At 47.3% G+C, this 12,981-nt stretch overlaps 1 protein-coding gene across 50 annotated transcripts in view; it reads left to right on the plus strand.

Annotated features, from left to right (window-relative positions):
* Nucleotides 1–9,096, plus strand: part of SP140 (SP140 nuclear body protein) — a 189,072-nt gene extending 179,976 nt beyond the window's left edge. For 34 of the 50 annotated variants that reach the window (XM_054679506.2, XM_016950644.4, XM_016950651.4 and 31 more), the window contains 5 exons: nt 5,809–5,924; nt 6,628–6,736; nt 7,039–7,116; nt 7,334–7,477; nt 8,467–9,096. In XM_054679506.2, the coding sequence (XP_054535481.1) occupies nt 5,809–5,924; nt 6,628–6,736; nt 7,039–7,116; nt 7,334–7,477; nt 8,467–8,565 (546 nt within the window). In that variant the 3' untranslated portion in view covers nt 8,566–9,096. The remainder of the gene's footprint in view (nt 1–5,808; nt 5,925–6,627; nt 6,737–7,038; nt 7,117–7,333; nt 7,478–8,466) is intronic. The other 16 variants (XM_016950647.4, XM_063791712.1, XM_063791718.1 and 13 more) reach the window with 1 other exon arrangement.
* Nucleotides 9,097–12,981: the final 3,885 nt, after the last annotated feature.

The raw sequence follows: 12,981 nt of genomic DNA on the forward strand, positions 1-12,981 counted from the left end.
AAAGCTGAGAATCAAATCAAGAACTCAACCCCTTTTACACTAGCTGCAAAAAAATAAAATACTTGGGAATATACCTAACCACGGAGATGAAATACCTCTACAAGGAATACTACAAAACACTGCTGAAAGAAATCACAGATGACACAAACAAATGGAAACATGTCCTATGCTCGTGGATGGGTAGAATCAATATTGTGAAAATGATCATACGGCCAATAGCAATCTGGAAAGTCAATGCAATTCCCATCAAAATACCATGATCATTTTTCACAGAACTAGAAAAAACAATTCTAAAATTCATACAGAACCAAAAAAGAGCTCATGTAGCCAAAGCAAGACTAAGCACAAAGAACAAACTTGGAGGCATCACATTACCTGACTTCAAACTATACTACAAGGCTATAGTAACCCAAACGACATAGTCCAGGTACGAGAATATACCAGTACACATAGACCAATGGAACAGAAGAAAGGACCCAGAAATAAAGCCAAATATTTGCAGCCAGCTAACCTTTGACAAAGCAAACAAAAGCATAAAGAGGGGAAAGGACACCCCATTCAACCAATAGCACTGGCATAATTGGCAAGCCACATTTAGAAGAATGAAATTGAACCCTCATCTCTCACCTTCTACAAAAATCAACTAAAGATGGATCAAAGACTTAAATCTAAGACCTGAAACCATATAAATTCTAGAAAATAACATTGGAAAAACTCTTCTAGACATTGGCTTAGGCAAAGAGTTCAGGACCAAAAACACAAAAGCAAATGCAAGAAAAACAAAGATAAATAGATGGGATTTAATTAAACTAAAAGGCTTCTATACAGCAAAAGAAATAACAGAATAAACAGACAACCCACAGAGTAGGAGAAAATATTTGCAAACTATGCATCCGACGAAGGACTAATATCCAGAATCTACAAGGAACTCAAAGCAATCAGCAAGAAAAAATCAAATAACCCCATCAAAAAATGGGCTAAGGACATGAATAGACAATTCCCCAAAGAAGATATACAAATGGCCAACGAACATGAAAAAATGCTCAGCGTCACTAATTATCAGGGAAATGCAAATCAAAACCGCAATGCGATACCACCTTACTCCTGCAAGAATGGCCATAACTTAAAGATCAAAAAATAATAGGTGTTGGCATGGATGTGGTGAAAATGGGACACTTTTACACTTCTGGTGGGAATGTAAACTAGTACAGCCACTACAGAAAACAGTACAGAGGTTCCTTAAAGAAGTATAAGTAGATCTACCATTTCATCCAGCAATCCCACTACTGACGGCAGCGGCAGGCAGTCTGAAGTGGCTGCTGCCATGAAGCTGGCTGCAGTGAGGTGCAGGCGCTGGCCGTGGGTCCTACGGGGCAGACACAGAGGCAGGCGATCCCCAGAGCCAGTTGCCCTGGGAGCCTTCCTCTGGGAGCCGCTGCAATGGGGCTAGGCCCAGCTGCCCGTAGGGCGTGGTCAGGCAGGGAGGGGTGAGCAGAGAGAGGCCCCAAGATGGAGCTGGGCCAGTGGTGGTTCGGCACTTGCACACGTAGCGTGGGGGTCGGGCCCAAACACGGAGCAGTGGCCGCGCTTCAGGGGCCGGGGTGGGAAGTGGGAGTGGCGCCCACTTCCAGGACCCAGCCAGCAATGCGGCCCCTGCACCCACCCTGCCCACAGCGCCAGGTTCCCGCCCCTCACAGGAGGCTAAACAAAGGGCCGCCAGAGGCCGTGTCCCTAGGATCTGTCCCGAGTTAGAGTGACTGCTGTGCCTGGTGCTTTCAGCAGCTGAGACTGGGGAGGCAATCCGGTCCTGGAGGTTTCCCCCAGGCAGGGTCACAAGCCAGGAGAGGGGGTGCCCCAAGCCGTCCCTGAGCCTTGGGGCCACTGGAGGAACTTGAGGCAACATCACCCCTGCCCCAGACACTGGCCTGGGTCTGGCAAGGGCTGGAGCCCCCAACCCAGGCTGCAAGGAGGCAGACAGGGCAGCAGGAATGGCCGGAGGAGCAGCAGTGGCAGCAGTGGGTCCCCTGTGCCCTGTGTACCTGAGGCAGCTGACTGTGTCACCCTCACCCTCACACAGCCGGCAGGACCTGCTCTCAGGCCCAGAGCCTCTATCACAGCCTGGACCTCTTTCCCCACTGCGTCCTGGGAACCTGCAAGCACCTGGCCAAAGGTGCAGCCGAGACTCACAGAACTAGCCCCTGAGTGTCAGGTTCCTTTGTGTGAGGTTGGCTGGGGCACTGTGCCACCTGCACCTCATCCACAACTGCTGCAGGAGACACAGAGAGGGGGCATGGCTGAGGCCGCCCCACTCTGCAGAGCCAGGGACAAGCAGGAGCCCTGCCTCTCCCGAATTGGCAGGGCAGGAGCTCACCATGCACAACTGCAGGTGCCCAGGTCGCGACTGTAGGCCTGGGCCTCCCAGTGCTCTTGGGGGCCCAGGAGGCCACCCTCCCCCTGCCAGAAGCAGAAGCTTCTGCTCCCTGGCATCTTCCTGCTTCCAGCACCCGCTGCAATCTTTGAGTGAGGTTGGGGCTGAGCCCAGGTGCAGTTGCAGCCTTGTCAGGTGTGCACATGCTTGGGGCAGAGCTGACACACCAGGCCCCTGCTGCCTGCGCCCCTCTGGACTTTGGGTGCTGATGATCATAGGAGAGAGGCCAAGAATGGGCTGGGGCCAGCTCAGCGCTGGCCTGCAGGTGCCCCTTTGGGCAAGGGGCCTGGGCATCATGGGTGGCGGGGAAAGGCAGACAGGCTTCTGGGTGAGAAGGGGCAGGTCCCTGGTGAGGCACCACCTTCAGGCAAGGGAGGGCCTGAAGGCTGGGAACTGGGCTGCCAATCCTATGGACCAGAGTGGGAACTTGTAATGCCTTTCAAAGGCCTGCTCATGGTAACCCATGGACCAATCAGCATACACTTCCTCCCCTCTGAAGCCCATAAAAGCTCTGGACTCAGTCAGACTTGGAGAGAACATCCTGGACAACCAGCAGCAGAGAAGAGCTTCACACTCCAGGGACTACCTGCCAGCAGAGAGAAGCCACCCACCCTAGGACCTCCTCCTCTTTGCTGAGGGCTGAACACTCGTCAGGACACACTGGCTGCAGAAAGGAGCTACCCACAGTGGGTCTCTGAGCTGTTCTACTGCTCAGTAAAGCTCTTCGTCTTGCTCACCCTCCATTTGTCAGCATCCCTCATTCTTCGTGGTTGCAGGACAAAAGAACTTGGGATCTGCTGAATGGTGAGGCTAAAAGAGCTGTAACACAAACAGGGCTGAAACATGCCCCTTGTTCACTGCATTGTGGGTGAAGAGAAGGAGAGAAGAGCTGCAGCCCTTTGGGGAGCCCAGACCTGGAAGCTCCCAGAGCCAGGGCTGTGACTCCCTTTTGGAGGCTCTGAGGTTCCTGGTGTCTTCAAGCTTCCAGGTGCCACCACATCCCCTATTGCCAGCCATGGAAGCTGCTTGCAGTGTGCCTGGTCCAGACACAGCCTTGCAAAGAGCCAGTGCTCATGCCAGCACCTGGAGTTGCCTGCCCTTATGCAATAGCAGGCATGTCTGACTGTATGCAGTGGCTGGACCCCATGCTTGCTCACACGCCTCTCCCACTCCATGCCTGACCTGCCCCATGGCAGGTCCTTGGTAGGTATGGGATCCAGGCCAGTAGCCTGAGCCAAGTGCAGCCTGCCAGGCCAAGTGGGTGGAAGGAGCCCAGTGGGCCTGAGCAAAACTCAGGCAAAGGCACCACTGGTTACAGAGGTTTCTGGCAAGAAAAAGCAATACCCCAAGGATTCCGTAACACTACTGGGTGTCTACCTAGTGGAAAAAAAGTCATATGAAAAAGACACTTGGACATGCAGGTTTTTATATATATACATATATGTATATATATATATACACACACACACACACACACAGACACACACACACACACCATGGAATACTACTCAGGTATAAAAAGGAATGAAATAATGACATTAACAGCAACCTGAATGGAGTTGGAGACCCTTATTCTAAGTGAAGTAACTCAGGAATGGAAAACCAAACAACGTGTGTTCTCACTTATAAGTTGGAGCTAAGCTATGAGGATGCAAAGGCATAAGAATGATACAATGGGCCTTGGGGACTGAGAGGGAAGGGTGGAGGAGGGTGAGGGATAAAAGACTACACATTGGGTACAGCGTACACTGCTCTTGTGATGAGTGCACCAAAATCTCAAAAGCCACCACTAAAAAAATTATCCGTGTAACCAAAAACCACCTGTTCCCCCAAAACTATTGAAATAATAATTTTTTAAAAAGATTAAGGATTCGACATACTTAAACATTTGGTACTTCATTCCCACCCTAGGGTTTTGGAGATGGTGGAACACACAACATCTGACACTGGACAGATGAGATTGACAGCAGTGTATTAGTCATATTTACTCAGTAGCCCGCTGGGGGTGGGCAGGCATCCCACACCACGCAGGGCCACATGGGGGCTGCGCTCAGGAACAGAGGAAACAGCCAGTGGCTGTGGAGGGTGGGCTGTCCCTTGCTTCCAGAGGGAGAGTGTGATTGGCTTGTTTGAATAATTCCATGGCTGGCAGGGAAATGAAATCAGCTATTCAAAAATACGCAGAAGGTGCAAGCGGTGCTCTTGATCAGAAGTGTTGGTAGGAAACCTTACCTGCAGGAGCAGAGCCGGCGGAGGACTTGTAGATAGACCATTCTAGGCCCTCCCAGTGTTACCAGATGTCCAGGCTGCACATAATATTAAACTCTAATTTTAGTCCTTACAGCACTTTTCCCTTGAACGACAAAGGGCTCAGTCACAGACCGGTTCTTTGTTGTAAATACACATGTATTTGTCTACAATACAGCATGTATGTATTGGTCTCTATATTTGCTCTATAAATTCTGTTGGTTTTTAATGACTGGGATTTGCTCCACAACACGTGGATGCAAATACCATCATATTTTAACTTCCCCAAATGAAATTAAATCTGGCTAAAGGTCTTACATATTGAGACTTGTGAGAAATGGAGAATTCGTTGATTTACCATTCTTTTTATAGAACAAAGCACCAGCTCTTTTATGGGCCCAGGAAATGAGGGGAGGGCCTCTGTCTTCAACACTGTATGGTGCTGTTACCATTGTCCTTGGTCATTAGAGATGGCATCTTCGCACCTTGCAATCCAAGTTAGCTAAGTCACGGGGGATGTATGCCAGGCTCCCAGAGCCGAAGAGCTCTGTGCTCTCTGGGGCCCACCTGGTCATCTCCACCCACGGTCCTTCCCCCTCAGAGGTCAGTGTAGAGCCCTCCAGGCACAAAACCTACAGTGTAGGAACCCCTAACTAGGCCCTGTCTTCAACTCATGGGGAACTTATGGCCAAGAATATGGGATGTGATGATATCTCAGAAGCTTATTCCATCATATGTAATTAGCTAGGTCTCCTTTTCACCAGTTGATTTGTGGTATAGGCAAATTGATTTAACACTTTATTTCAAAACCTGGTTTTATCTGCAGAATAAGGAAATTATTCAGATTCCTATAAAATCATCATCTTGCTTTGTTGCTAGTCTTTCTGCATTACAATCTCTGGTTTCATAAGGAAAACTTTTCAATTCTGACCCATACCCCTTCCTCCTGAACTTCACTGCAGACCAGGATTTGTTCTGAAATCTCCATGCCATGCTTTTCCTTCATATCCCAGGGAGAAGCATTTGCCTGTCCATGTAGGTTCACACAAAGGCAGTGTGTTCTAGATGCCCAGAGGGTTGGCCTTCCTGAATCTTGCGGTTCCCAGTGACGTGGACACTGTTTTATCTTCTAGATGAGAAACCTGGATGAGTGTGAGGTGTGCCGGGATGGAGGGGAGCTGTTCTGTTGCGACACTTGTTCAAGAGTCTTCCATGAGGACTGTCACATCCCGCCTGTGGAAGCTGAGAGGTAAGTGACATGCAGGCGCCTCTCTTTTTGTCCTTTAAGGGACCTTCCATCTGCCATGCGCACTCCCCAGCAGAGTGCCGGCTTATGTCTAGATAGGGAAGGAGCAGGTTCATTGGGTACTGGGACCCAGCAGTGTGATCCAGAGAGCAGTGGGAGATGCTGGCAGCAGGAGGTTAATGATCTCTGTGCTCTCAGGGACACCTCCTCGGATATGCTGAGGCCAGTGTTGGGGACCTTTGCCTACATACTGGTATTGTCCTTTCCTTGAAGTTTTGCAGCTGGGTGGGTTGGAGACAAGAAACACCAGTTGTTTATATTTTGTGCTTATTCATACAAGACAGGAAGCACGGTCTCATTGGGCTGTTGGAGGCCCGAGGTCCCTGGGGCTGAAAACCCAGTTTCTGAAACTCAGGCCTGACAGACAGGGTTCCTTGTGCTCCCAGCAGCTCAGACAGAGAAAGGAGAGTCCACACTCACGGTGACACTACCTTCCTCAGACTTCCTGCCTGCTGCTAGCGCTGATGTGAGGGAAAGGCCAATGGCTGGAGACCCCATGTGTGAATCTTGCATACTTTGGGAGGTGTTCCCCTCCCTCCCATGACTGAGGCTATTGGCCATTCCTGAAGGAAGACAGTGGTAGCCACAGGAACGGTGGCCATTTCCAAGGTCCCTGCCCTCTGCTCACCCATGTCCAATCTCTCAGGACCCCATGGAATTGCATCTTCTGCAGGATGAAGGAGTCTCCGGGAAGCCAACAGTGTTGTCAGGAATCTGAGGTCCTGGAGAGGCAGATGTGTCCTGAGGAACAGTTGGTAAATCAGATGCAAACCCCAAGCCTTCTCCTTTCCCCTCACACGTGAGAACCATGAATAAGCGCAGGGGCAGGGTAATGTACCGAAGGGAGCCTGCTCTTCCGCGCCACACTTCAATGGCACTGATAGAACACCACAACTTGTTTGCACAAAAAATAACTCAGCCATAACATGTCTGTTTCCAAGAGCCATACATGTTAGAGAAACTTGAGGAAGAAGGGTGTGAGTCGTGTGCTGTGTCTCATGCATGTGGGCTCATTCTCTCCAAGCTGCTTTTCATTTATGGCCTCTTTCTTTTGCAGAAATGTGAGTTCCTCCTCTTGAAAGTCTATTGCTGTTCTGAGAGCTCCTTTTTTGCCAAGATTCCATACTATTATTATGTAAGTAACAACAGCAACCCATGATTACAGGCTGCCATGACATTACCTGACCCTGAAATGGACCCTCGTGAGATTTGTGATCTTAATCCCATGGGGCAAGAGCACACGCTGTCGTTAGTTGCCTTCACCTTGTATTTCTGCTGGATTTTATGGGAATCCACAGAAGGTAGACATTGAACTATGCTGGTAGCTTTTCCATTGATATTTTTGTCGCCAGATTAGAGAGGCGTGTCAAGGCCTGAAGGAGCCCATGTGGTTGGATAAAATCAAGAAAAGGCTGAATGAGCACGGTTACCCCCAAGTGGAGGGGTTTGTACAAGACATGCGCCTCATCTTCCAGAACCACAGGGCCTCTTACAAGGTAGGTGGCTCTTCCTGCTTCCATTTCATTTCTTTCCATCCTTCCCCTCATTTTCTGGTGCCTAGAAAAATTTAGTTTCCCTCATCCTGTAATAAGCTTGCACGAGCAAGCGTTCTGGAAGTGATTGATTGTTTTCAGTGCAGAACTTAAGCTCTTCTTAGCAAAGAAACAGTGAATCAAAAGGTGTCCCTGCAACCAGAACCCCAGGTCTCTGAGAGCTCCTCCCCCACTTGCCCCAGAGGAGACAGGAGCTCAGAGAGAGCAATTGAGTCCTGCCTGCTGCAGCATATAAAGAGAAGAGAATTTCATCTTAAAGTGGTATTGTGCCTCTTATCTGCTCCCAATCCCAGAAATCCCAAACTCCAGATTCTTTGCATGTGAATAGACCATATCCCAACAAGGATTGCCAGCAGGGAGTAGAAGTGACAGAGAAAGGAACAGATCAGTGATCTTACCTTATACCCTTCCACTATCTGAATTGTTGAAAGAACCTAGATTGCTTTTCTGACCCACTGAAATAAGCAACCAAAGGCAAAGAAGTAATAATCCCAACTGTGGAAATGATTTCACTTTTCTGCCCTGTTAATAAGAAAGGATCATGCTGGTAAGAAACGGAAGTTACTCTTAGCTGCATGAGTTTTCAAGTTTAACCTGGTTAATGTAACTTAGGGTGTTTAAGATAAGAGTTCTACCTAACAATTGTGTATTTCACACTTCAACATTGTTAAGAAAGTAAATTTCAAATGTACTCACCACAAAAAAATGGTAACTATTTGAGGTGATGAATATGTTAATTAGTTCAATTTAATTATTCCACATAGCAGTCATAAATCACAACATTACTTTGTACTCCAAAATATATACTATTATAAATTGTCGACTTACAGTCCTTTTTTCTTAAAGACAAGAGTCCTGATCATTCTCAGTTGAAAGGTGTCTCATGACGCTAATGATGAGGAGCATTGTTTTTGTCTTTATTATTTTTTCAGTACAAGGATTTTGGCCAAATGGGATTTAGACTGGAGGCTGAGTTTGAGAAGAATTTCAAGGAAGTGTTTGCTATTCAGGAAACAAATGGGAACAATTGACTGGATTAGTGGATGCTGAAAGCATTCAGCAAATGGCACCCTAAAATATGCCGCTGGTTTGCCACTGACTTCAAAATGAGGTCACTTGGGCACAGCACATGCAGGGAGGGGCTTTTCTCTGAGCCTCCCTCATCTGCCCAAAGACAAATCCTCAAAAGGAAATTCAATCATCATGAATCACAACCCCAAGTATCTCATCAGCCAGGGAAGAGTAAGTGGGATCACAGGGAAGGATATTGGCAGTGACACCATCCCATACAGGCTCTTACCTCTTCTCCTGAGGGCTGCTCCAGACAACATTTATTACCCGGAAGACCTTTTGTCTGAAAACCAGCCAAGCTTTATTCAGGACACACTTCTTGCCTTCACTCTCCCACTTCCGTGGCCACCTCCATGCAGAAGCCCTAAGCCCACATTCTTTCGATAGCTCACGGTGGTGTATGAGTGTCCATCATCTGACTCTTCTCGAAGTCTCATATTTTGTGGGACTCCTGTGCAAACATATGTTATTAAAATTTTTTTCCTCCTGTTTATCTGCTTTTGTCAATTTAATTCATTCATAGCTCAACCAAAGAACCTAACAGGGTAGAGGGAAGCCATTTTTCACTCCCCTGCAAAGCTGTTGGCATCCTGGCACCATCTCCTCTTCTGGCCAGGTCTTTTCATCCCCAACTGCTGAGTGGTGGCTGCTAATTAATGCCAGTAGTCCCCAGAATATTACCCGGGGTCAAGTGGAACCAGCTTCACCTGGAAGTGACACCCCGTGGCCTGAGGCCGGCCCCCTTGCCTGAAAGCAGGACCAAAGGTGTGGTGTGCGGCTACTCTGTGTTCCCAGGTATCAGGCTGGAGCTAGTCTCCAGCTGTGGCCACACCCTGGCTTAGCTTTTGGCCACATGATGCTGCTTCCCCTACTCCCTTCTGAGCGAACCCTCACCATCAATCTCTTGCTTAAGGGACTTCATCCCAGAATGTGCTTCTGGGGAATGCAACCTAAGGTAATGGCCCCAGGAAGCGAGCTCTGAGGACAGGATTCTGGAGTTGGATCACTGTCTAGCCCAATGGTGCTGGGCAGAATATGGATAGCCCCAGAAGTGCTATCACTGAGCAGTTGCCCAAATTTTCACCTGTAGTAAATTGGAAGAGCTGCAGGTCAAGAGATAAAATAGCTGGTACAATTGTCTGGCATTTAAGTGAGGAAAAGTAACTGTAAGAAGTATGGGTTTTGGTGGCTATTGCTAAGTGCCATTAATGTCCTGAAAAGAGTAAATGACAGGTTTAGATCTAGTCGTTACCAGCCTAAGGAGAAGAGACCCTCATACACCTGCAGCTGGAAGGCAGACAGCAAGGAATGCCTATTACAGGCCTTCATTTTACGAAGAGTCAAACTTCAGAGAAGACTGAATTCTAAGCTCAGGATGGTCTCTTATGCCAATGTCAAGGCCTTGAAACTCAGCATGGGGCTATCTAGATAGATGTACCTGAGAACTTTGACTCCAGATGCCCCCTGAACTCACTGGGCCTACAGAAAAATCCTCTTTCCCCTTGTTGGAAGAATGAGCTACCACCCCAACCCAACTCCCGATTTTTCTAGAAGGAAGACTGTGTAGAGACCGCTCAGGACAATGCAAGTGAACAGTCATGGGCAGGGCGGCAAAGTGAAGAGAGCGTTTATCCTCCGAAGGAGCTGTAGGACTGGCCAGCTTGCATCAGCAGGAGCAAGGAGATTGTGTCTGGGAGTGGATCCTGGTCCAGGAAGGGTGAAATGTGAAACCAGATACGTGAGAATTATTGACAAAAGGGCAAGCTTCTCTACCACAGAGTTTAACTAGCCTGGCATGGGCCAAAGGTGATGATTCTGATATACTCCTGGGTGGCTCCTAGAGACTTAGTATAAGCCATGGTACACATTAAATCAAGTGGAAGCAGAGATACCAGAACTACTGTGGCAGAGTCTGGAAAAGTGGGTCCCAAGGATAAAGAAGTTGGTGTGCTAGAATGACTCTGCACTCTACAACTGGAGAATCCGTCCATCAGGTGACTGAGTTCCTCCTAAGGGGGACACTACTAATGTGTCTCAGACACTAACTAAGGGGAGAAGGAATGCACTGCTGAGGGGGCAGCACATCCTTGAGAAGCTCAATAGTGGCTGTGCCCTGCAGGCTGGAATCATGCTAGGGATGTTTTATAGAACTGGATCCCCCAGTAGTGAGTAAAATGATAGAGTTCCAGAATAACAGAGGCCAAGTGGCAGCATTTAACTGTGAGGGCAAGATAAAGTAATTTCCCTAAGGGGCATGAATGTTAGAGTGACAGCTGGAAGGCCTGGCCTGTAGGTATCTATGAAGACAGACATGCATGGATATGCTGTTCCTATAGGCAAGACAGATGGGCAGCTGACAACGATATTGCTTTAGACATATAATCAAAAAAGATTGGACATCAATGAGCAGAATGCTGAGGTCAGCTCTCTAAAGGTAAAGTCTAGACCCCTTGCCCAGCTTCCAAACCTCAGCCAGTTCTCAATGGAATCCAGAACCCACGATGGAAATGAGGGCAGTTTCTCATAAGGAAGAACCTTGTAAATGTGCACATCACTGATTCCCTCAAGTTTTCACGGGAGGGCTGTATGGCTATTTATTCAAGTAACTCACATGCTGGGGAAAGGAAAATACACAGATCTTTCAAGGGATGTTGAGTACAATGTCAGAGTTGATGCTAATCCCTGGGGACTCAAAGCCCTATCATAGCCCCTGTTAGAGTAGAGTATGTGGAGATCAGGTAATGTCCATCTCACAATGGGCCCTCTGGATCCACAGAGCCACCCAGCAATCGTTTCCCCTCTTCCTGAATGTATAATCAGGATATACATTCATGCATACATCATAATACATAGCAATTGGCTGACCTGGTTCCTTAACCTGTGGTTTCCTAAACTATGAAATAACAATGACTGTCTTAGGGAAGACCAAGCAGAAGCCTCTGAAACTGAAGTTTCATGGTGAAAACAAGTAAGTTAAAAGCAATATCACATTCTTGGGTAGTGATAGAGATTAGTGCCACCTACAAAGACATGAAGGAGGCAGGGGTTGTTACCCCAGTTACACCTCCATTTTAATTCAGCAGTCTGCCCTCTGGTATCTCCTGGTGGTTCATGCTGCTAAATGGCTCCTAAAACTTAACCAAAGAGTAGCCCCTATTACAGTTGCTGTGTCAAATATGGTATCTTTATTATAATGGGTTAGCACAGCCTTAGCAAGTGATATGCAACTATTAATATGGAAATGCCACTTTTAAAGGATTCAGCAGGATGTAGGTTGAGAAGAAATTCACATTCTCAAGGATTGGACAATAGTATATCCTTACGGTCTTGCTCCAGGGCAATGTGAATCCTGCTCCGTGTTACAATATAGCCTTTCTGGAAACTCTGGAATACATTACATTCGTCCACTGGATTGATGTCAGTATGTTCATGGGCCTGATAAGTGAGAAATATAGACTATTCTGAATGACTTACTAAGTCACAAACACTGCAGGTGGTGGGAGAGAAATGTTACAAAGATTCAGAGATGTGCCATATAGGTAAGCTGTCAGGGGTTCAATGGTCTGGAGCATGTCAGTGTATCCCCTCCAAAGCTCCAAGCTATTGCAGCTCATACCTCCTACCACGAAGAAACTCAGAGCTTGGTGGGCCTCCTCAGGTTAGGAGAATCACCATGGTTGACATTCTGATGAATGTGATTCTAGGCTTTGTAATGTGTGTGTGTTTGGGAGACAGGGAGTAGGGAGGCAGTGGGTATACCATCTTAATAAATAAAAAATGCTTATCAACTTTTTTCACTTAATAGCATACAATGGACATTGTCACATCAATAAATACAGCTCTACATCATCCTTGCCATACCTTTCCTTTTTCATCCAAACTGAATTGCTGTTGGCTAGTTAGTGATTTTTGGTCTTGTAAGCAATACTAACTTGTACTGAAAGGTAGCACAGGCTAGCATTTAAGAGCACAGACTCTGAATGTAGCCCGCGTAGGTAGAAGCCCAGCTCCTGCACATGTCTACTTGCTGGCAATGTGTGCTTGGGCAAGCTATTCATCCTTCCCCTGCACTGCTTCATCTGTAAAATGGAGGTAACCCTCTGGATTATTGTGAGGATTAATAAGTTAATATTTATTATTCACTTAGAAAGTTTCTGGCCCTGCATGCAATACATAAGTAATAAATAAACAAATCTAAGATGAACACAAACACCCTTGTATCAATTCAGGCTCTTTGCCATCAAGAGAGACCCAATTTATCTAGGTTAGGCAAAAAGGGACTTTGATGATGAAATACACAATGCCTCACAGAAAGGGCTGGAAGGCAGGGGTACTGAGCTAGCAAATAGCCCTGGAAAAAGGCAGGAATCAGAGTG

Source organism: Pan troglodytes, chromosome 13, assembly GCF_028858775.2.
Source record: "Pan troglodytes isolate AG18354 chromosome 13, NHGRI_mPanTro3-v2.0_pri, whole genome shotgun sequence".
NCBI classification, from domain to species: Eukaryota; Metazoa; Chordata; class Mammalia; order Primates; family Hominidae; genus Pan; species Pan troglodytes.